The sequence below is a fragment of the Gymnoscopelus braueri genome (assembly GCF_963280865.1).
Source record: "Gymnoscopelus braueri genome assembly, chromosome: 22".
Lineage (NCBI taxonomy): Eukaryota > Metazoa > Chordata > Actinopteri > Myctophiformes > Myctophidae > Gymnoscopelus > Gymnoscopelus braueri.
The window spans coordinates 44,855,174-44,879,230 of NC_137624.1; the positions used below are offsets into that span (position 1 = coordinate 44,855,174).

The following is a 24,057-nucleotide window of genomic DNA, read 5'->3' on the forward strand; positions in this document are numbered from 1 at the left end:
TTTTATAGAGCAGAGACAGAACTTCACTATGCCTACATGTTTTATAGAGCAGAGACAGAACTTCACTATGCCTACATGTTTTATAGAGCAGAGAGACAGAACTTCACTATGCCTACATGTTTTATAGAGCAGAGACAGAACTTCACTATGCCTACATGTTTTATAGAGCAGAGAGACAGAACTTCACTATGCCTACATGTTTTATAGAGCAGAGACAGAACTTCACTATGCCTACATGTTTTATAGAGCAGAGAGACAGAACTTCACTATGCCTACATGTTTTATAGAGCAGAGAGACAGAACTTCACTATGCCTACATGTTTTATAGAGCAGAGAGACAGAACTTCACTATGCCTACATGTTTTATAGAGCAGAGAGACAGAACTTCACTATGCCTACATGTTTTATAGAGCAGAGAGACAGAACTTCACTATGCCTACATGTTTTATAGAGCAGAGACAGAACTTCACTATGCCTACATGTTTTATAGAGCAGAGACAGAACTTCACTATGCCTACATGTTTTATAGAGCAGAGAGACAGAACTTCACTATGCCTACATGTTTTATAGAGCAGAGACAGAACTTCACTATGCCTACATGTTTTATAGAGCAGAGACAGAACTTCACTATGCCTACATGTTTTATAGAGCAGAGAGACAGAACTTCACTATGCCTACATGTTTTATAGAGCAGAGAGACAGAACTTCACTATGCCTACATGTTTTATAGAGCAGACAGAACTTCACTATGCCTACATGTTTTATAGAGCAGAGACAGAACTTCACTATGCCTACATGTTTTATAGAGCAGAGACAGAACTTCACTATGCCTACATGTTTTATAGAGCAGAGAGACAGAACTTCACTATGCCTACATGTTTTATAGAGCAGACAGAACTTCACTATGCCTACATGTTTTATAGAGCAGAGACAGAACTTCACTATGCCTACATGTTTTATAGAGCAGAGAGACAGAACTTCACTATGCCTACATGTTTTATAGAGCAGACAGAACTTCACTATGCCTACATGTTTTATAGAGCAGACAGAACTTCACTATGCCTACATGTTTTATAGAGCAGACAGAACTTCACTATGCCTACATGTTTTATAGAGCAGAGACAGAACTTCACTATGCCTACATGTTTTATAGAGCAGAGAGACAGAACTTCACTATGCCTACATGTTTTATAGAGCAGAGAGACAGAACTTCACTATGCCTACATGTTTTATAGAGCAGACAGAACTTCACTATGCCTACATGTTTTATAGAGCAGAGAGACAGAACTTCACTATGCCTACATGTTTTATAGAGCAGAGAGACAGAACTTCACTATGCCTACATGTTTTATAGAGCAGAGAGACAGGGGGTCTGTTTTTCCATTTAAAGGTGAGAAAAACAGATCTTCTGGTAGATGAAATGAAACGAAACCTGGGCAAATATTTTGGATTAAAACACCCAAATGAAATATTACTTAATATCATTCTCCTCTCTGTATATATATATATATATTCCTTTGTATAACCTGTGTATGTTCAGTATGTATTATGGATATACCCATGCTACTTTGATGTGTTTCTATTTTATATTTATTTGAGTATATTTGAGTTAAAAATGTTGTCTTAAATAATATATATATATCCCAAGGTTTGCACAAATGTTCACAATTTTTCAAAAATAGCAGATCTACAAGCTCATAGCGCGGCACTCGGTGCCGCGCTATGAGCTTGTAGATCTGCTATTTTTGAATAGCCCAAAGTATAAAAGGTTAAAATGATTGTGACGCTATATGAACACATTTTGCTGGGGACCCCCTGGAACCCCCTCAAGCAGGGCCGGCCGCTGCTATAAGCAATGTAAGCGGTCGCTTAGGGCCACAACCACTAGGGTAATTATGGTAATTATGTCATGTATCTCCTATCCAACAACTAGCGTTATTATCTTAGTATGCAATAAAAATGACATAATGATTTTATAATGGGGGTGTTTGGGGGGGGTGGAGGGGGGCACCAAAAAAAAATCTTGCTTAGGGCCACGAAAATCCTAGGGCCGGCCCTGCCCTCAAGTACCCCTGGGGGTCCCCGGACCCCCACTTTGAGAACCAATGGCATGCTGTACCTGTCTCCGGAGCCAGCAGCCAGCTGTACAGGAACTCCCCGGCGACAGAGTAGTAGAGAACCAGAGCCTTCTCCCTGGTCACCGTGTCCAGGATGTGCTCCACCGTCACCGGCACGTAGGGGTCAGAGGTCATGGCCTGCTGCTGACCTCCCGTCTGCCGCTCCACCAGGAGGTCGGCGAAGGCCCGCGTACGACCCCGCTCCGCTATGGCCAACGCCTCGTCATGGCGGCCTGAGAGAGAGAGAGAGAGAGAGAGAGAGAGAGAGAGAGAGAGTGACCGAAAATAGCCGATTTAGAAGCTCACAGTGCCACTCATTGTCTCCGCCAGGCCGAAAGGCATGGCGAGAAAGTATGTTTTACCCCCTGTCCGTCCGTCCGTCCGTCCGTCCGTCCGTCCGTCCGTCCGTCCGTCCGTCCGTGTGTGTCATTCTGTCTGTCTGTGGACAGCTAATCTCCGGCACCGTTGGCTTGCTCTCAGTGAAACTGCACACACACACTCTCCCTGGATGCCAGAGCAGAACCTCTGCCCCAAATTTTCCAACCCGATCTCCAGAGATTACCGTAACATTGCACGGAACGAGTGCACTTCATTCCGTGGATAGCCGCCTCGGAACTCCCGAATTGCGTGCATATGGTACGGCGCTGCCTTGTGACAAAACCATTTCGGAGGCGCGCAGTCACAGGCGAATTGTCCCCCCGTGAAGGACCACCGAGGGAGCTAAGGCGACCGAGTTGCCGTCCTGAACGGTGGGACATTCGCCTGTGCCTACTCAGCGCCGTTTGAGTTATGTACCGATAGGCACAGAATCGTAAATTTTATTGTGCGGACTGCTCTGCTTCCGGGTTTTTCCGTGTTGCGACTGGTTACGCCCACCGTGGGACTCGCCGTACATATGCACGCAATTTGGGAGTTCCGAGGCGACTATCCACGGAATGAAGTGCACTGTTCCGTGCAATGTTACGGTATTCTCTGGAGATCAGGCTGAATTTTCACATGGGCCTGTTATAGCGCCACCAGGAGGCCGATTTGTGCTCCTACAGATGTTGTCCAAACATCACGCAAATCGGTGCACAGTATCTCTATAGTCATTAAACTAAACGGGTCTTTCAGATTTTTCATGTTCCATCCTGATTGGCTAAAAATGGCTTCCAAAGTTTGCAGGAGTGCTCTGTTTTGAACAAAATGCCTCAAATCATAATCACAGCATGCAATTTCGGTGAAATTTTGCACACACATTCCCACTAGGCAGAGGAAGAAATGCCACTTGAGAATTTTAAAATCAGCCTCATGGTGGCGCTATAACAGGCCGATTTGTGTTTTTGCCTTTAACTGCACCGATCTGTGTAAAACTTTGTATGCGCACTCCCTAGAGGTCAAGGAAAAACCTTTGCCCTGCATTTTTCACATCTGCCTGTATATAGCCACCAAGAGGCCGACTTATGTAAAATGTAATAAGTGTATAAAATAGGAAAAATGTACCTAGGCTGACCAGAACTCTCTGCAGAGCTTGATAGGAGCTGGTTTGCAGGTCAAACAGAGAGAGTTTATAATCTGTGTTCTGTTGGGTCTCGTGACGGATCGTCTCGAACAAGGTAGATGCTCTGTACAGCTGGAACAATAAAACACACAAACACACAAACACACCAATCACATCACTCTCACCATAATATATTATAGATAAAATAGTAGAATCCACATACTTCTAGTAAAGCCAAAACATACATTAGGCATTTGTTATGATTGATGACACAATGGTTGCAAGTAAATCCTATCGAGGGCAGTGTTCCACCAGCAAGTGGCAGTATAAGTACACAAAATAATGAATGAATGAATGAATTAATTAATTAATGCATGCATGCATGCATGCATGAATGAATGAATGAATGAATGAATGCATGCATGCATGCATGCATGAATGAATGAATGAATGAATGAATGAATGAATGAATGAATGAATGAATGAATGAATGAATGAATGATGGCCAACAGACAATTTATATGGTCTCTGTCGGGTGAAAACCTCATATGTCCAAAACTGATACTTTTCAGGGTTAAAATTCAAAAACAGCAAAAGTAGCAGATCTACAAGCTCAAAACGCGCGCTTCGTGCCGCGTTTCGAGCTTGTAGATCTGCTACTTTTGATGCGTTTATGGTATTAACACATTAACCGCCAAGAACGTAGTCCTACGGTCCGTTAAATCCAACTGTTAAGCGCCGAGACCGTAGCCCTACGGTCCACGGTCTTTTCGCGCTATTCACTTCCGGGTTCACTTTCGGAATTTTTTTGATCCACTTCCGTTTCCGGTTTGATGACCGGAAATAGAATTATTTGGGATCCGGTTTTGACGATCACGCCCGCTCCCATTCTACAGACGAAACTGAAACTCAATTCTCTTCCTGTAGTTTTTTCTCCTCGCATTTCACTGTTTAACGTAATCCGCTCTAACTACAACATGGATACCCCGTTTGACACGCGATCTTCACTGGGAGATACAGGGAGATCTCGCGGATGTAAACAGACCGTGTAGAGCTCAATCTTAAGGATTTTAACAAGATCTATGGCGACATGAAAAAAACAAAAAAACAACAAAAACACCTTGGCACTGGTGAGTACATTATGAGATTAACCTCTGGCGGTCGATGTGTTAATTTACGGAATTTCACAAAAAGTTAGAATATGGAGATAAGAGGTTTCTGCCCGACAACAATAATGATATGGTACAGTAGAATAATTCCTACACATAGATGTGGATAATTCACACACACACACACACACACACACACACACACACACACACACACACACACACACACACACACACACACACACACACACACACACACACACACACACACACACACACACACACACACACACACACACACACACACACACATGGACAGAGAGAGAGAGAGGAACACACCTGGTGCTGAGCCTCCTCCAGGTTGCCACTGCACCACAGAGACAGTCCAAGATGGTGGCGGAGCTTAGCCTCATCCTCCCTCCTACCCAGCTGCTCTGCCACATGTAGACCTATAGGAGAAGAGACAGAGTTTAGCCCCTCCTACCCAGCTGCTCTGCCACATGTAGACCTATAGGAGAAGAGACAGAGTTTAGCCCCTCCTACCCAGCTGCTCTGCCACATGTAGACCTATAGGAGAAGAGACAGAGTTTAGCCCCTCCTACCCAGCTGCTCTGCCACATGTAGACCTATAGGAGAAGAGACAGAGTTTAGCCCCTCCTACCCAGCTGCTCTGCCACATGTAGACCTATAGGAGAAGAGACAGAGTTTAGCCCCTCCTACCCAGCTGCTCTGCCACATGTAGACCTATAGGAGAAGAGACAGAGTTTAGCCCCTCCTACCCAGCTGCTCTGCCACATGTAGACCTATAGGAGAAGAGACAGAGTTTAGCCCCTCCTACCCAGCTGCTCTGCCACATGTAGACCTATAGGAGAAGAGACAGAGTTTAGCCCCTCCTACCCAGCTGCTCTGCCACATGTAGACCTATAGGAGAAGAGACAGAGTTTAGCCCCTCCTACCCAGCTGCTCTGCCACATGTAGACCTATAGGAGAAGAGACAGAGTTTAGCCCCTCCTACCCAGCTGCTCTGCCACATGTAGACCTATAGGAGAAGAGACAGAGTTTAGCCCCTCCTACCCAGCTGCTCTGCCACATGTAGACCTATAGGAGAAGAGACAGAGTTTAGCCCCTCCTACCCAGCTGCTCTGCCACATGTAGACCTATAGGAGAAGAGACAGAGTTTAGCCCCTCCTACCCAGCTGCTCTGCCACATGTAGACCTATAGGAGAAGAGACAGAGTTTAGCCCCTCCTACCCAGCTGCTCTGCCACATGTAGACCTATAGGAGAAGAGACAGAGTTTAGCCCCTCCTACCCAGCTGCTCTGCCACATGTAGACCTATAGGAGAAGAGACAGAGTTTAGCCCCTCCTACCCAGCTGCTCTGATACATGTAGACCTATAGGAGAAGAGACAGAGTTTAGCCCCTCCTACCCAGCTGCTCTGATACATGTAGACCTATAGGCAGGCACGTGCACACATAGACATTAAAGGGGGGCTGAGCCCCTGCCCATTTACCCGTCGCTAAAAAAAAGAGCCCTCTCCAGAAAAACTGAAAACTGCCCCCCCCCCAGCGGGAGGCCTAGCGGTAAGGCCCACGGACATGTCAGTGTATGTGTTGGATGCAGCTCAAAGTGATCTTTACTCAGGTATCTAGTTTGTCGCCGTACGACCTTCCTAGCCCGTGTTATTAAAGAAAAACGGGCGACAATGGCCAAAACTCAATCGAAAATCGGCGATCGAAAATCGGCGATCGAAAATCGGCGATCGAAAACCGGCGAAAAGTGTCCGTTCTCAAGATGTTTTGGCCATTATCTCTGGAACAGAAGGTCCAATCTGCTCAGTTCAAAGCTTGTTGGGTGCATTTCGGATATTTTTCGGGTTTTCAGGCCTAAAAGTATGGTAATACTTGTTTGTAAAAGAAAAGCCAATAGGTGTCCTTTAGGAGTTCCAGCCCCTGCCGCTCCAAATCCCGACACAAAGAGTCTCCTTTGTGTCTCCTACCGGAACCGCTGCCTACCGGTCCGCTGGTCATCAAATTATTGTCTTAGGAATGAGACAAAAACTAAAAAATATCCATGAATTCAAGTCTCCATGGGGTGACTAATCATTTTTTGGGGGGGTGAACTATCCATTTAAGATGAATTCCAATACTCAAATGTCTGCCTCCTCGCTTCCTCCGTCTTCTGTCCTCCAGCATGGCGGCGTTACGGTGAAATTGGTGACCTGCGTCACCAATTTCTTTAGGCCACGTAATTAAAGACCTCCATGTAAGTTACGTGAAGTCCACGAGATGGTCACATATTTCGGCAGGCCGCCAATTTCACCGTAACACTGCCATGCTGGAGGACAGAAGACGGAGGAAGCGAGGAGGCAGACATTTGAGTATTGGAATTTGGCTTTAAGGAATTTTGCGCAAATGCTGTGCTTCTAGACTGCACCTCACAATGCCTGCTGGTGACGGCCCTTGTACCGATGCCCCGTGTCGGGCTTCCGTGTGTTTCAGTTGTAAACTAGAAGAGGTTTGTTCTCACCTTCCTGCAGGTACATGACGGCCTGTGTGTAGTTCTGCAGGGCGTGGTGTGTCCTCCCCAGGCTGCCGTAGGCCAGCGTCTTGGCGTTGAGGTCGTTGGTCTGCGCCGCCACGCTCAGATGCTGCTCCTGGAACACCACGGCTCTCTCGTAGTTCCCCAGAGCCTCGTAGGTCAGGCCCAGGTTCCCGTAGGCCCGGCCCTGGCTCCGCACGCAGCCCGTCTGCTCCGTGATGTCCAAGGCCCTCTGGTGCCACTAGTGGAAGGGAGGACCAACTCAGTTAAACACCATTAAGACCGGGAAAAGCATCTGTTATTTAACATTGAATTAACATATTCAACACAAAACAATATCACTTACACACCCTTTCATCAATTGATTATTGGAAGGACAGACAGATTTAATTAGTCTGAGTTAAAGGTAGGGTAAGTGATATTTTTTGGTTAAAACAAAAAAGTATTTTGTTAAAAGGTTAAAATACTATATTCTGATAGTAATCATTGCTATAGAGTGTTTTTCAGTAACAGATGTCTCCCTGTCTCTCCAGCTCTTTAATAAACAGAAAATACCTTTTTCGGTAGGTGTCAAAATCTCAGCCAATCAGGTGAAAGTACCAATTTTTAAGCTTAATTTGTATAGTGTTCCAGTTCCAATTTTGCATGCTCATTTCTTAGTGTCATCACTTCCAATTTCACTTGTTTAATCTGTATCCTGATTGAGTTCTCTGTCCTGGTTGGATAAAATTGGAAATGAAACTGAAACTGAAACGAAAATGCATTTTCTGTTTAATAAAGAGGTGGAGAGACAAGGAGACTCCATTTACTGAACAAACACTCTATAGCAATGAGTACTATCAGAATATAGAGCTATTTAACAATTATTTTAACCAACGCAAATCACTTACCCTACCTTTAATGAGAACATAATAATTAGTGTTAAACCTGTAGTGCTGAGTCATTGTCTCCTATGAGCTGGTACACTAACCTGTAGTGCTGTGTCATTGTCTCCTATGAGTTGGTACACTAACCTGTAGTGCTGTGTCATTGTCTCCTATGAGTTGGTACACTAACCTGTAGTGCTGAGTCATTGTCTCCTATGAGTTGGTACACTAACCTGTAGTGCTGAGTCATTGTCTCCTATGAGGTACACTAACCTGTAGTGCTGTGTCATTGTCTCCTATGAGCTGGTACACTAACCTGTAGTGCTGAGTCATTGTCTCCTATGAGTTGGTACACTAACCTGTAGTGCTGTGTCATTGTCTCCTATGAGCTGGTACACTAACCTGTAGTGCTGTGTCATTGTCTCCTATGAGTTAGTACACTAACCTGTAGTGCTGAGTCATTTTCTCCTATGAGTTGGTACACTAACCTGTGGTGCTGAGTCATTGTCTCCTATGAGGTACACTAACCTGTAGTGCTGTGTCATTGTCTCCTATGAGTTAGTACACTAACCTGTAGTGCTGAGTCATTGTCTCCTATGAGTTGGTACACTAACCTGTAGTGCTGTGTCATTGTCTCCTATGAGTTGGTACACTAACCTGTAGTGCTGTGTCATTGTCTCCTAGGAATTAGTACACTAACCTGTAGTGCTGTGTCATTGTCTCCTATGAGTTAGTACACTAACCTGTAGTGCTGTGTCATTGTCTCCTATGAGTTGGTACACTAACCTGTAGTGCTGAGTCATTGTCTCCTATGAGTTGGTACACTAACCTGTAGTGCTGTGTCATTGTCTCCTATGAGCTGGTACACTAACCTGTAGTGCTGAGTCATTGTCTCCTATGAGTTGGTACACTAACCTGTAGTGCTGTGTCATTGTCTCCTATGAGTTGGTACACTAACCTGTAGTGCTGTGTCATTGTCTCCTATGAGTTGGTACACTAACCTGTAGTGCTGTGTCATTGTCTCCTATGAGCTGGTAAACTCCTCCCAGGGCACTGCTGGCTTCTCCTTCCAGTGATTTATCCTGAGGGCAGAACAAACAGGAGATATACTGGTACCGTTATATAATAAAACAAACAGGAGATATACTGGTACCGTTATATAATAAAACAAACAGGAGATATACTGGTACTGTTACAGTACATTTCTGCATGCTAATAATATGTCACCTCCATATGGACCGAGGTTCAGGCATGGAAACAGGACAGAGGTGAAAAGGGTGACAAGACTAAACACAATGTTTAGGCTATACAGTTACCCAGTATTCATCAGCTGTGTAGTCTTTGATTGATCGAATACTTTATTAACAGTTTGCGAAGACAAGCACAAGGAAGTACAGTTCAATACAAGGTCTGTTCAGAGATTCTAGTATATATATTCTAAGCTATAAAGATAACTTTTAGGAAGGCCACTCGACAAGCCCATCTGGGTTTTTTTTTGCCTCTCCGGCACATCATGTTTTGATTTAGATTTTTTAAAAATTATATATTTTTCCCATTTTGTTTTGTTTTTATCATATGTCATTTTTAAATGTGCAATAAACTAAACTAAACTAATGACTTGTTTCCATTGGGGTCCTTTGTACTCAATTCATCGAAGAATTATTTGATTCGTATAAAAGAAAATGTTGTTTCCCTGATGCTCTCTACTGTTTTCATTGTATGTGTGGGTCAATCCAGGTTGCTAACGCCAGACAGCCACGCTAACATATATACTTATATATATATCGTTTTTAAGGATAATAGCAAATAATGGACCAGATATATTAACATAACTTTAACATAACTATATTAACATTAACTTTATTAGAGCAAATTATTTTTATTTTTTTCTGGCCAAAAGTGATCATCTTACCATGTTGTCCTCTGCCATAGAATTATTAAGAATGCATTTGAATAAACTTGAGGCAAACAATGCATTTAATTGCTGATCTAGGATCAGTAATTAAATGACCAGCTCAACATGATCTACCATCCAGCAAAGAAATAATAATTCAGCAAGAAATAATAATCCAAATACTTGGAAAATGTGCATGAGGGGGCTGTTAAACAACAACATTAAAGCTAATGTTTCAAAATCAAAGAATACAGTTTCAAAGAAATAACCTATTTAGGATTCAAAGCGGCATTTTTTTACGAAAATAAAATGAATACAAATAAATAGCCTGTAGGTTATTATACTGTATTAGTACTGTATACTTGCATTTTTCATTAGTTTACAATTTTGCTTTTGTTTTGACGTTTAGTTTTTTCTATTTCAGATAAGTTTAAATTAGTTTTTAACGCAGGGTTTGTTAGATTAGTTTATTTTTCTCTTTTGAAACACCTTAGTTTAGTTTGTATTAGTTATAGTTTTAGTAATATGGGGTATTTGTCAGGGGCGAATGTGAAAGATGGCACAGCAAAATAAATGTGAACATGCATGTCATGTCATAATTTGAAGGGAATTGTATCTATGATTAACTACTTTTCATTAATTCATTAGGTAACTATAATAACCTTGGTACTGACAAGAACATACTGTATGGCCATTAATTAAATCAACATTGTGATTGAAAGTTTGAATCCTTACGCCTGCTGTGTGTGCGATGTTGAGCTGGTGCTCCAGGCAGGACAGAGCCTGCTCATAGTTGCCCAGCTGGCTGTGCAGGGTACCCAGCTCCCCGTACGCCTGGGCCTTGCCCCCTCCTTCCCCACCCAACTCATGAGCCACCACCAGCTGCCTCTCGAAGCACACCAGAGCCTGCTGCAGACTGCCCAGGGACCTGGAGACACACACAACGCAATACACATAATGACCACAGGGCGGCAGAAGCACACCAGAGCCTGCTGCAGACTGCCCAGAGACCTGGAGAGAGAGACACACAATGCACAGTGTAACTGCTGCCATGATTATTATTTTTATATAATTGTTATTTCTTTATTGCTTGCTCGTTTGTTTCATGAGTATTATTTTGTTTAATTATTATTGGGAAATTTGTACCGGAAGTGTCCGTTTATTCATTGCCTGGAACCCTTTATATGGTCCTGTATCAGTGGAACACCCAAGTTGTCGCACTAGTTCACTTCCTCCCATGCAGGTGAAGGCACGGGCGAAAGGTTCGTTATTTGTTTGCTCATTTGTCCATGAATTTGGTTCTCAAGTCATTTTTGTGTATGTGAACGTTTGGTTGATTTATTGGTTTTATTGCAGTTGTTTGTATGTTGCTGTACGTCGCTGTTGGACACCTGGAGTTGGACTCATTCATTCCCTTTAGTTACATGCAGCCAGTGAGGTGTGTTTGTTTGTATTTTCTTTTGTATGTTTATTACTTTTTTGTTGTATAATGTCTGTTTTATGTTCCATTATTTATGTGTGTGTATTGTTTATGCTTTGTTTTTGTACAGTTTTACGTTGGGTTGTTTGCCAGCAAGAGAGCAAAATAAACCTACCAGTATGCAGAACAACCTGTGTCGTTTTTGGGACTAGAGGGAGTTACAGTAAAACTCAACTGCAGAAAAGTAAACCCCGTCTGCAAGATCCACAACGGCCGTCAACCCGAGTGCAGAAGGAAGTCACGGTAGTCCAACCGGACCGCAAACGGAATCAACGGCAGCAGTCAACACGGTTCTGCAAGGAGTCTCTCCGACCGTAAGCCTCAAGGGTTGCATATAATTAAATGGTGACCTAAATTAAGAATCTATTCACTAAGAGTGTTGTGAACATGGTTTTTAATGGGTTTTGAATTACCCTGGTTGTGAACAAGGTGTAGGGTGTTTGTTCATAATTTACAATGGATCTCACCAAGGAGACTAATGCACAACCAATGGAAGTGACCCAGGCACAAGAGCCAAATGTAGAGCCAGCACAACAAAGTAAACAGAAAGACACTAAGGATGCTGGAACCGCCATAGATGATCTAATATTTCGTTTTTATGGTATTTATGATTGCTGGAGAGCTCTAATTAAAAGGGCTAAAAAAAAAAAAACGTTTTAAACCAGGATCCCAGCAGCATTCTGGGAAAACATATCAATTATATTCAAGAGGAAGTACATCAACTAAATGTTGTTTATGATGAATTCAGAAAGATTGATATCCCAGACAATAACATGCGTCGCAAAATGGACAATGCCATACAAATAACAAAGAATGTTGTTCAGAATATTCAGGCTCAGATTCAAGGAGCAACTGAGGAACTGATTTGGCCTGATGCCAAGTCTGTGTTTGCATCCTCCATTTCTTCCCTTCCAGGCTCTGACCGTTCTCAGGTGAACACCCAAGCAGTTAAAAGACAAGAAGCTGCTGCTGAGTATGCAGCTACACAAGCCGTGTTAAAAATCATGGCTGAACAAGAGCAGGAGCATCAAAAATTGAAACAACTTGAAGCAGAGGGTGTCGCTGCTCAAGCAGAAAAGGCAGCAAGGGAGAGGACCGTGGAAGAATTGAAAAGACAAATTGAGCGTTTGGAAGAATTAAAAAAGCTGAACAGAGCCAAAGCAAAGCTACAGGTGTATGATGGAGCTGATCAACCACAAGGAGTCCCATCACAGGAGGACATTGTGGGTCAGCAGCAAACGCCACTACTAAATGTTGTAAGTGTGCCTAAATATGCCTCAAACCTGGTTAAGGTCCTAGCTGAAGCTATCACAGCCAATAGATTACCCATACCAGAGCCTACTATTTTCAAAGGGGATCCACTGAAATACAACCTGTGGAAAACATCATTTCAGACTCTAATCGAGAGAAAAAATATTCCAACAATAGAAAAAATCTTCTTCCTTCAAAAATATGTGGGAGGAGTAGTCAAAGATGCATTAGAAGGTTACTTATTGATTGACTCTGAAGATTCATATCGCTCTGCATGGACCCTGCTAAATGAACGTTATGGGGATCCATTCATAATCGCAAAAGCCTTCAGAGACAAGTTGCACACCTGGCCAAGAATTGGACCAAGAGACAATATTGAATTGAGAAGATTTGTAGACTTTTTACGTAGTTGTGAAGCAGCCATGGCTCACAATGTACATCTTAAAGTTCTGAATGACGCAATGGAAAACCAAACCCTCACAACAAAGTTACCTGACTGGCTGATCACTAAATGGAACAGAGCAGCCACACAGTATCAATTACTATATGGATATTTCCCCCCTTTCAATTATTTTGTCACATTTCTAAATCAAGAAGCCAGTATTGCCAATAACCCCATCACCTCTTTTAGTGCACTGAGACAACGTGAACAAGATGATCGAATCAAAGTCAAGAACGACCCCACTATTGGAACCTGCAAACCCCCAGCAAGTGCACAAATATTCACCACTACCAGCAGAGAAAAGTATACAGTCCCATGTCACTTTTGCAAGAAACCGGGACACAGTTTGCATATATGTCGGAAGTTTATTGCGACACCAATTGATGACAGAATTCAATACATAAAGACTGAGAGACTATGTTTTGGATGTCTACAACCCGGTCATCAATCCAAAGGCTGCAATAACAGGAGGATTTGTGACACATGTTCCAAACGCCACCCCACATGCATGCATAATGACCGCTCAACTCAAGAACAAAGGAAAGAAACAAGTTGCAGTCAAGGAAGGTCAGAGTTAACACAACCAGAAGAAACAATGTCTAGAATTGTGCAATATGTGACAATAATAATACCCAGACATCAGCTATAGTCCCTGTTTATGTTTCAGCTCCCAACGATGCTACTGAGAAAGAAGTGCTCGTTTATGCGTTGCTGGATTCACAGAGTGACTCCACGTTCATTCTTGATGAAGTGGCAGATGTTCTAGGTACACCTTCTGAGGCAGTGAAACTGAAACTGTCCACTATGTCATCAAGGGGAATTACTGTAAGTTGTAAAAAGCTCAATAACCTGCAAATCAGAGGGCTATTCTCGTCAAAGACTATTACTGTGCCAACAGTTTACACCAGTGAGTACATACCTGCTAACCGGACACACATTCCGACACCAGAGACTGCTAAAGCATGGCCACATTTGGAGCAACTAGCAGAACACATCGCACCAAAAAAGGAATGTGTAATTGGTCTACTTATTGGATGCAACTGCCTACAAGCACTGATGCCTAAGAGAGTCGTATGTGGTAAAGAGAACCAACCATATGCTCAACAAACTGATCTAGGTTGGAGCATAATCGGGTATGGTGGGAGCCCATGCGGAAAAAGGAGCACAAAAGATATTGAGAAGCTACAAATGGCTCAACAAGAGGGCAGTAAAGTGAAGTATGCTTCTTTTAATTTCAAGCTCAACAAGAAGGTTGAAGTGACTAAGGTAAAGGCAGTCAAATCCATGCAGCAACCTGCTGTTGCAAAGTACCCCAAGGAAACGGCAGAATGTAAGGAGGTCAGAAGGCCTGTAACTGGAAAGAACCTGGGTACCAAAGGTTACGAAAAGGTGACAAATGTCCAGGAGGTTACGAACAGAAACTTCCGGAGGAGAAAGAGGAGAAGAGCATCTTCATCAAATGAAAAGGAAAGGAAAAGGAAAAAAGCAAAGTTCAAGGAGCAGAGGGAAAAGGGTCTGCTCATAAGAGGTGTCAAGGTGGGAGAGGTCATTGGTAGACCACCTGACTAAAAAGAGCATTTGCTCATCTTAACAGACTTAACACAAGGTCAAAGGTCTCGAACTTGATTTGAAAGGAGGTCAAAGTGTTGAAGTGAAGCCACAATATTGGCATGGTTCATTTGTTATTTTGAATGTATTCTTGAAGGTCTGACTTTGTTTCTAAAGAAGGAAAAAGGGAAACAAAGGGTTTACTGCTTGAAGCAGGGTAATCATGGTTTATTTTTCAGAACATTTGAGTTCATATTTTACTTTATTTGTTTATTTAGACAGGACAGAGCATATTAATGAACGTCACATGAACGTAAATACACCGGATTTAGCAAAGATGCTAATTTTCATCCGCAGTCCTCACACAAAACAGAGGACTGCGGAAAGTAAAGTGTGAAATGCTTTATTTAAAGTGTGATGCAATTACATTGATTTGAAATCCCAAAGTTGAGATTGGTGGGAGTGTAACTGCTGCCATGATTATTATTTTTATATAATTGTTATTTCTTTATTGCTTGCTCGTTTGTTTCATGAGTATTATTTTGTTTAATTATTATTGGGAAATTTGTACCGGAAGTGTCCGTTTATTCATTGCCCGGAACCCTTTATATGGTCCTGTATCAGTGGAACACCCAAGTTGTCGCACTAGTTCACTTCCTCCCATGCAGGTGAAGGCACGGGCGAAAGGTTCGTTATTTGTTTGCTCATTTGTCCATGAATTTGGTTCTCAAGTCATTTTTGTGTATGTGAACGTTTGGTTGATTTATTGGTTTTATTGCAGTTGTTTGTATGTTGCTGTACGTCGCTGTTGGACACCTGGAGTTGGACTCATTCATTCCCTTTACTTACATGCAGCCAGTGAGGTGTGTTTGTTTGTATTTTCTTTTGTATGTTTATTACTTTTTTGTTGTATAATGTCTGTTTTATGTTCCATTATTTATGTGTGTGTATTGTTTATGCTTTGTTTTTGTACAGTTTTACGTTGGGTTGTTTGCCAGCAAGAGAGCAAAATAAACCTACCAGTATGCAGAACAACCTGTGTCGTTTTTGGGACTAGAGGGAGTGACACACAGTATTTATACTTGGTTGCACGAAGGTGTCGTGTGCTGAAAAATCGCGATGCGTTGTGAGCTTGTAGATCGGCTCTTTTCAGAGCATTACACTGGCACACAACCCAAGTATAAATCAAACCATACATTACTTTATATTGGGTTTCTTCCTGCCCGCATACTATAAAATTACATCCAGTTTACTGTACAGCACAAGATAACTGATGTATTTCAGTACTTCACTTACACTGTAAAGTGTCATATTGTACAATTGTGTGTTCAAACATCAAAGGCCTCTTATTTCAAACAGAGTCCCATGTGAACAATTTAAGAACTCAATGAAGGGGTACAATTGCCTGTTAACAAAAGCATAAATGTGCTGTGATCACAACATGGCTTTGCACAGTAATACCCAAAAAGAAACAGTGTTCATTGAGACAGTTAAAAATGTGAGCATTCACTTTAACCTTGACGTCCCCCATTTTGGCAATAATGTCATTCTAGGTGAGGTTTTTAGGTCTAAAGTGTTTAACACATTGGGTGCCAACTGCCAAAACCCGGGAATTCCCGGTTTTGCAAAAAGTGGCGTTGAGTGCCAAAACCGGGAATCTCCGTGAAGTCAATCTTTTTGTTTTTTTCCACAAGGGGGGGGGGGGGGGGGCTAGCGCAGCTCTGGAATCACCCACGGTGACTCTGAGAAGGAAGGGACAGATGGATCACTGTGCCAAAAAAAAATTGCCCCCGTCCGCTCCCATTCTATCTCCTTGCAAAAAACTCCACATTTCCTTAACTTTTTACAGCGGGGAAAACGAGTAATTTTCGATCCACGATCACTCCGCCCTGGTGACTCGCGTGAGAGATGTTATTGTTCCAGGCGTTAGCCAGGACCATCCACCATCGTGCACGCATATATTGTTTACAATCGGGTGCTCGTCGTGGAATCTGCAGCTGTAAACAGCGTAGCGTTACAAACGGTGAGATCTCTGGCACTCAACGTCACTTTTTTAATAAAACCGAATGTGTTAACAGTGAGGTTTAATAATCATGTGTTTGTCGTTTGTTTTGGTGATTCTCTTCTCCTCATTACTGCCTCGTTTACAGTCCAGGGAAACAGCTGAGACAGATTAAAAACGTGTCGATCAGGCCTTAATCTGTCAGCAATCATTACATAAACAGATTGACTACGATAGTCTGAGCCCTGTATCACTTTCTGTTAAGAGGAATATAGAGAAATTATAAACCACTACAAACCACTATTCCTAATAATAATCATATAGGGTTTGAGATACTAATGAAATCCAAGCGCATAACTAACTACAGCAGGGGTCTTCAATGTTTTCAGGCCAAGGACCCCCTGGCTGAGAGAGAGATGAAGCAGGGACCCCCTCTATATTGTATAAAATTGTGTTTTAGATTAAATCTTTTGTTTACTTGGCCTGCTCTTTTTTCCCTCTACACCAAAAAAATCTACAAGCTCACAACGCCTCGCAGCACGAGGCGTTGTGAGCTTGTAGATCTGCTATTTTTGGCTAAAGTTCTCCTCAGAAAAGGAATGTTAGGGTTCAAGTGGTAAAAAATTAAAATAATTTCACACAAAGATTTGGCGGACCCCCTGTAGTAACTCTGAGGACCCCCTAGAGGTCCCGGACCCTCTGTTGAAGACCCCTGAACTACAGTATTCAACAAATGCATGTCATAATCATTCGAAAATAGTGGTTCTTCAGGTCATAAGGTGCTGTATATTATATAATAAGCCGATCTGTGAGATTATAATTTAGATAGGCTATATTTCCTGAAAGTTTGCCGAATGTTTATTATTTTTTTTACCGAATGTTGGACCCATTATGAGATGATGCCCAGCATCGGGACGCTATAGAGTACAGGGAGAGGACGTTCTTCATGCCCGTATATACCTGTGTGCGTTCCCCAGCATCGGGACGCTATAGAGTTCAGGGAGAGGACTTTCCTCATGCCCGTATATATACCTGTGTGCGTTCCCCAGCATCGAGACGCTATAGAGTTCAGGGAGAGGACTTTCCTCATGCCCGTATATATACCTGTGTGCGTTCCCCAGGCCTCTGTAGGCCTTCTCCTGGTCCTGGAGATGGTTGAGACTCTGAGCCACGGTCAGGTATTTCTCATAGTACTGGATGGCCTCCTCGTAGTCTACCAGAGCTTCATAGCACTCTGCCAGGTTCCCGTAGGCTCTGCCTGCAATCACACATACAATACAATCATTACCATTTAAACATTCATAACTTTAATTTAGCAGAAGCTCTTATCCAGGGTGACTTACAAGTGTGAGATTGGAATATGCAGAGTAAACATGGACTCTAGTCAATAAACAACAAGGTAGTCACATACATAGAGTACACAGAGAACAAGGTAGAGCCTCAAAGAAACTATGGGATACCAGGTAAACAATGGACCTAACACCTGAAATAAAGAAAATGACATGCTTTACTAATTAACATTCTTGTTTTTTAACAAACAAGAAACACAAATCTATCAACATGAGAACAAGTGACCAAGATATGTCTGCATTATGTTAGCCATTATCCTGGTCAATCACTAGCCTGGCCGCATGGCTGCATGACTAATGTCATTGAGAACGTCGTAGATATTAGTCTGGAATCTCTGTTTGGAATCTGCAAGGGGCTGAATTTAAAAAAATCCTCTGATGATAAACCCCGCCCCACATTTTCATACTGGGCCCTGATTGGTGCCCCACAACTTCAGGGGCAGGGAAATCCAATCACAACCGAGCAGGGCCAGACCAAATCTGCCATCTCTATCTTTTTTTTTTGTGCACTGGCAGAGTGGTCTGGCCATATTTTACTATTTTGAAAAACATTTTAAATTCGTTCAACTAGACGAGCTACATCGACACGTTGTGAGCTTGTAGATCGGCTATTTGAACTATTTGAAAATGTTTTTCAAAATAGTAAAAAATGGCAAAAACGTTTGGGAATAAGGGGTAAGGGCCCACAGGGTCCAGAAGTGGATACGGTAACGGTAACGGTAACGGTAACGGTAACGGTAACGGTAACGGTAACGGTAACGGTAGCGGTAACGGTAACGGTAACGGTAACGGTAGCGGTAACGGTAACGGTAACGGTAACGGTAGCGGTAACGGTAACGGTAACGGTAACGGTAGCGGTAACGGTAACGGTAACGGTAACGGTAGCGGTAACGGTAACGGTAACGGTAACGGTAGCGGTAACGGTAACGGTAACGGTAACGGTAACGGTAACGGTACCTCTGTCCAGCATGCTCTCAGAGCCGCTGAGCTGCTGCAGCGTGGCCAGCTGCTGCTCCAGGTGTCCGATGGCGTCCTCGAACACGCCCGTGTTCATGCGGGTGATGCCCATGTTGCCGTGGACCTGGGCCTCCAGCCGCGCGTCCCGCAGGCCCACGGCCAGGCCCAGCTGGGCCCGGTAGCACTGCAGCGCCGTGCCGTAGTCCCCCAGGGACATGTGGACGGCCGCCAGGTGGCCCAGGGCGCGGCACTCCCCCTGCTGGTCGCCCAGGTCCCTGCGGAGGGTCAGCTCCTGGCTGTGGAAGGACAGGGCGGAGTCCAGCTGACGCAGGTGTCTGGAATGTAGAGGGGGGGGGGGGGGGGCGGTGAAGGTTCAAAAGGTGTAAAGCAGGGGTCGTCAACAGGGGGTCAGGGACCCCTATGGCAGGCATGGGCAACTGGCGACCCGGGGGCCACATGCGGCCCTCACCTTCACTTAACCCATTAAGACCTGAGGCGATTCTTAAAAAAAAAATAAAATCATACGTTTTTGGTAAAAAAAAAAAAAAAAATGTTTTCTAGATTTTTCAAAAATAGCAGATCTACAAGCTCGTAGCGCGGCACTCGGTGCCGCGCTATGAGCTTGTAGATCTGCTATTTTTGAATAGCCAAAGACATCTAAAGTGACACAGATGCGTTCCAGGTATCAATGGGTTAATGCGGCCCGCAGGTTAATATCAGAATACTGATATATTATTGATTTCAGCCGTTATGATTCCAAACATGCAAACATGACCCGCTTTAATGACTTCACTCTATATTAGTAGCTTCATGACTAGTATCAACATTCTGTTGTCTTTTTTATGTCCAATGTATTTGTATCTAAAGGAGGAGTTCACCCAAAAAATGACTTATTTTCTATCAATTACACACCCCATGAAGCCTTGATTTCATGGATTTATTTTTGTTTTTGTGGCATTCCTAAGACAATGATTTGATGACCGTGTGCATTTCCGGTAGGAGACACAAATAATCTACTTTGTCTCTCCTACCGGATACATTAGTCGGTAGGAGACGGGAATCAAATTATTAGCTTAGGGATGCGACAAAAACAAAAAAGAATCCATGGATTCAAGGCTTCATAGGGTGTGCAATTGATAGAAAATAAGTCATTTTTTGGGTGAACTCCTCCTTTAAGTTCATAAAGTTAACATAAGTATAACTAAATGCATTTGAAATAAAATAAAAATGTTACTTTTCAGGATTCCAATTCAAAAATAGCAAAACATAATCTGGATTCCAATAAAAAAAATAGCAGATCTACAAGCTCAAAACGCGATCATATAGTATATAGTTTATACCTATGAGCTGATCATATAGTATATAGTTTATACCTATGAGCTGATCATATAGTATATAGTTTATACCTATGAGCTGATCATATAGTTTATAGTTTATACCTATGAGCTGATCATATAGTATATAGTTTATACCTATGAGCTGATCATATAGTATATAGTTTATACCTATGAGCTGATCATATAGTATATAGTTTATACCTATGAGCTGATCAAATAGTATATAGTTTATACCTATGAGCTGATCATATAGTATATAGTTTATACCTATGAGCTGATCATATAGTATATAGTTTATACCTATGAGCTGATCATATAGTATATAGTTTATACCTATGAGCTGATCATATAGTATATAGTTTATACCTATGAGCTGATCATATAGTATATAGTTTATACCTATGAGCTGATCATATAGTATATAGTTTATACCTATGAGCTGATCATATAGTATATAGTTTATACCTATGAGCTGATCATATAGTATATAGTTTATACCTATGAGCTGATCATATAGTATATAGTTTATACCTATGAGCTGATCATATAGTATATAGTTTATACCTATGAGCTGATCATATAGTATATAGTTTATACCTATGAGCTGATCATATAGTATATAGTTTATACCTATGAGCTGATCATATAGTATATAGTTTATGAGCTGATCATATAGTATATAGTTTATACCTATGAGCTGATCATATAGTATATAGTTTATGAGCTGATCATATAGTATATAGTTTATACCTATGAGCTGATCATATAGTATATAGTTTATACCTATGAGCTGATCATATAGTATATAGTTTATACCTATGAGCTGATCATATAGTATATAGTTTATACCTATGAGCTGATCATATAGTATATAGTTTATACCTATGAGCTGATCATATAGTATATAGTTTATGAGCTGATCATATAGTATATAGTTTATACCTATGAGCTGATCATATAGTATATAGTTTATACCTATGAGCTGATCATATAGTATATAGTTTATACCTATGAGCTGATCCAAGGGCCGAGTACGCGTCAGCCTCCATCTTCTGAACTTTGACCTTCTGGGCCAGGGTCAGCTGCTGGTGGTAGAACCTCAGAGCTCCAGACAGGTCACCCCGACACACACACACATCTCCAAGGTTCCCCAAGGCCCTGAACACTGCCTAGCAACACACACACACACACACACACACACACACACACACACACACACACACACACACACACACACACACACACACACACACACACACACACACGCACGCACGCACGCACGCACGCACGCACGCACGCACGCACGCACGCACACACACACACACACACAGTAGCATTAAAACCACTTTCAACCTCATTAGTAAAACTAAAAGTGTCACAAATGAAAAGAAAATGTACATAGCTAAAATAGCCAATCAACAAGCTCACCACACATCGCGATACAACGCTTTGTGAGCACAAGATTGGCCATTTCCGCTATTCATCGTACAATGAAGTAAATAGTGCTCACACCTTTTTATACGTTTAAGTATATAGTTTTCAAACCTTTTTCATGTCAAGGACCACCCGAAATGATATGTATTTGTCCGCGGACCAATCTCAAAATATTTTGTTCCAGGGACCCCAGAAGCACACATTTGAGTTCAAAATGTAAATATATATATTCAAAGATGTGCACACATTTTCACGATTTCTTTTTTCAAAAATAGCAGATCTACAAGCTCATAGCGCGGCACTCGGTGCAGCGCTATGAGCTTGTAGATATGAGCTTATCGATTAGCCTAAACTTTAGGCTAATCAATAAGCTCATATCTACAAGCTCATAGCGGCCCTACAAGCTCATTTAGGCCCTAAAGAGACTTGAATTCATGGATATGTTTTAGTTTTTGTCTCATTCCTAAGACAATAATTTGATGACCAAGCGGACCGGTAGGCAGCGGTTCCGGTAGGAGACACAAAGGACACTCTTTGTGTCTCCTACCGGAACCGCTGCCGGTCATCACATTAGCGCCAAAAAAAATATCCATGAATTCAAGTCTCCATGGGGTGACTATAGGTGACTATATAAGTCATTTTGTGAGTGAACTATCCCTTTAACTTATAGTCAGTGACAGCATCATGCACTATATTTTCCAAGTGAAGTGGTATGTTTGTTGTCCAGGGCCTGGGCCAGAGACAGCAGTGGTACAGTGGTATAGTGGTATAGTGGTACAGTGGTACAGTGGTATAGTGGTATAGTGGTATAGTGGTACAGTGGTATAGTGGTATAGTGGTATAGTGGTACAGTGGTACAGTGGTATAGTGGTATAGTGGTATAGTGGTACAGTGGTACAGTGGTATAGTGGTATAGTGGTATAGTGGTACAGTGGTATAGTGGTATAGTGGTATAGTGGTACAGTGGTACAGTGGTATAGTGGTATAGTGGTATAGTGGTACAGTGGTACAGTGGTATAGTGGTATAGTGGTATAGTGGTACAGTGGTACAGTGGTATAGTGGTATAGTGGTACAGTGGTATAGTGGTATAGTGGTATAGTGGTATAGTGACCTGTTTGTTGTCCAGGGCCTGGGCCAGAGACAGCAGTGGTACAGTGGTATAGTGGTATAGTGGTATAGTGGTACAGTGGTATAGTGGTATAGTGGTATAGTGGTATAGTGGTATAGTGGTACAGTGGTACAGTGGTATAGTGGTATAGTGGTATAGTGGTATAGTGGTATAGTGGTATAGTGGTACAGTGGTACAGTGGTACAGTGGTATAGTGGTATAGTGGTACAGTGGTACAGTGGTACAGTGGTATAGTGGTATAGTGGTACAGTGGTATAGTGGTATAGTGGTATAGTGGTATAGTGGTACAGTGGTACAGTGGTACAGTGGTATAGTGGTATAGTGGTACAGTGGTACAGTGGTACAGTGGTATAGTGGTACAGTGGTATAGTGGTACAGTGGTACAGTGGTACAGTGGTACAGTGGTACAGTGGTATAGTGGTACAGTGGTACAGTGGTACAGTGGTACAGTGGTACAGTGGTATAGTGGTATAGTGGTATAGTGGTACAGTGGTACAGTGGTATAGTGGTATAGTGGTATAGTGGTACAGTGGTATAGTGGTATAGTGGTACAGTGGTATAGTGGTACAGTGGTACAGTGGTATAGTGGTATAGTGGTATAGTGGTATAGTGGTACAGTGGTACAGTGGTATAGTGGTATAGTGGTATAGTGGTACAGTGGTACAGTGGTACAGTGGTATAGTGGTATAGTGGTATAGTGGTATAGTGGTATAGTGGTACAGTGGTATAGTGGTATAGTGGTATAGTGGTACAGTGGTATAGTGGTATAGTGGTACAGAGATGCTGCTAGCCCTGCGTCCTGCGTCTCTGACGCACATTTTTAATAAAGGACGCATTAAACCAACCATCACAGCGTCCACGGGACGCATACAACCAAAGCGAGCCGCTAGCCACGCAGCCGTGCTCCAAACCGAGCCACGCAGCCGTGCACCACACCGAGCCGCGAGCCGCGCCCAAAGCGAGCCGCAAGCCGCGCACCAAACCGAACCGCGAGCCGTGCACCAAACCGAGCCGCGATCCGCGCAGCAAAGTGAGCCGCGAGCCGCGCACCAAAGCGACCCGCGAGCGCACACCAAACCGCGAGCAGCAAAGTGAGCCGCGAGCCGCGCACCAAACCGACC

At 42.7% G+C, this 24,057-nt stretch overlaps 2 protein-coding genes across 2 annotated transcripts in view; one reads left to right on the forward strand and one right to left on the reverse strand.

Annotated features, from left to right (window-relative positions):
• The window catches only part of LOC308077758 (BRCA1-associated protein-like), an 801,007-nt gene that overhangs the window by 372,125 nt on the left and 404,825 nt on the right, over positions 1 to 24,057 (forward strand). The gene's annotated exons all lie outside the window — the stretch shown is intronic.
• Positions 1 to 24,057, reverse strand: part of LOC308079074 (tetratricopeptide repeat protein 28-like) — a 118,251-nt gene that overhangs the window by 35,235 nt on the left and 58,959 nt on the right. Inside the window, exons 13-21 of the mRNA XM_080420412.1 lie at positions 21,381 to 21,541; positions 19,036 to 19,370; positions 17,834 to 17,987; positions 10,742 to 10,934; positions 9,114 to 9,194; positions 7,235 to 7,487; positions 5,046 to 5,155; positions 3,600 to 3,729; positions 2,120 to 2,350 (exon numbers count right to left, since the gene is read on the reverse strand). Coding sequence (XP_080276538.1) covers positions 2,120 to 2,350; positions 3,600 to 3,729; positions 5,046 to 5,155; positions 7,235 to 7,487; positions 9,114 to 9,194; positions 10,742 to 10,934; positions 17,834 to 17,987; positions 19,036 to 19,370; positions 21,381 to 21,541 — 1,648 coding nt within the window. The remainder of the gene's footprint in view (positions 1 to 2,119; positions 2,351 to 3,599; positions 3,730 to 5,045; positions 5,156 to 7,234; positions 7,488 to 9,113; positions 9,195 to 10,741; positions 10,935 to 17,833; positions 17,988 to 19,035; positions 19,371 to 21,380; positions 21,542 to 24,057) is intronic.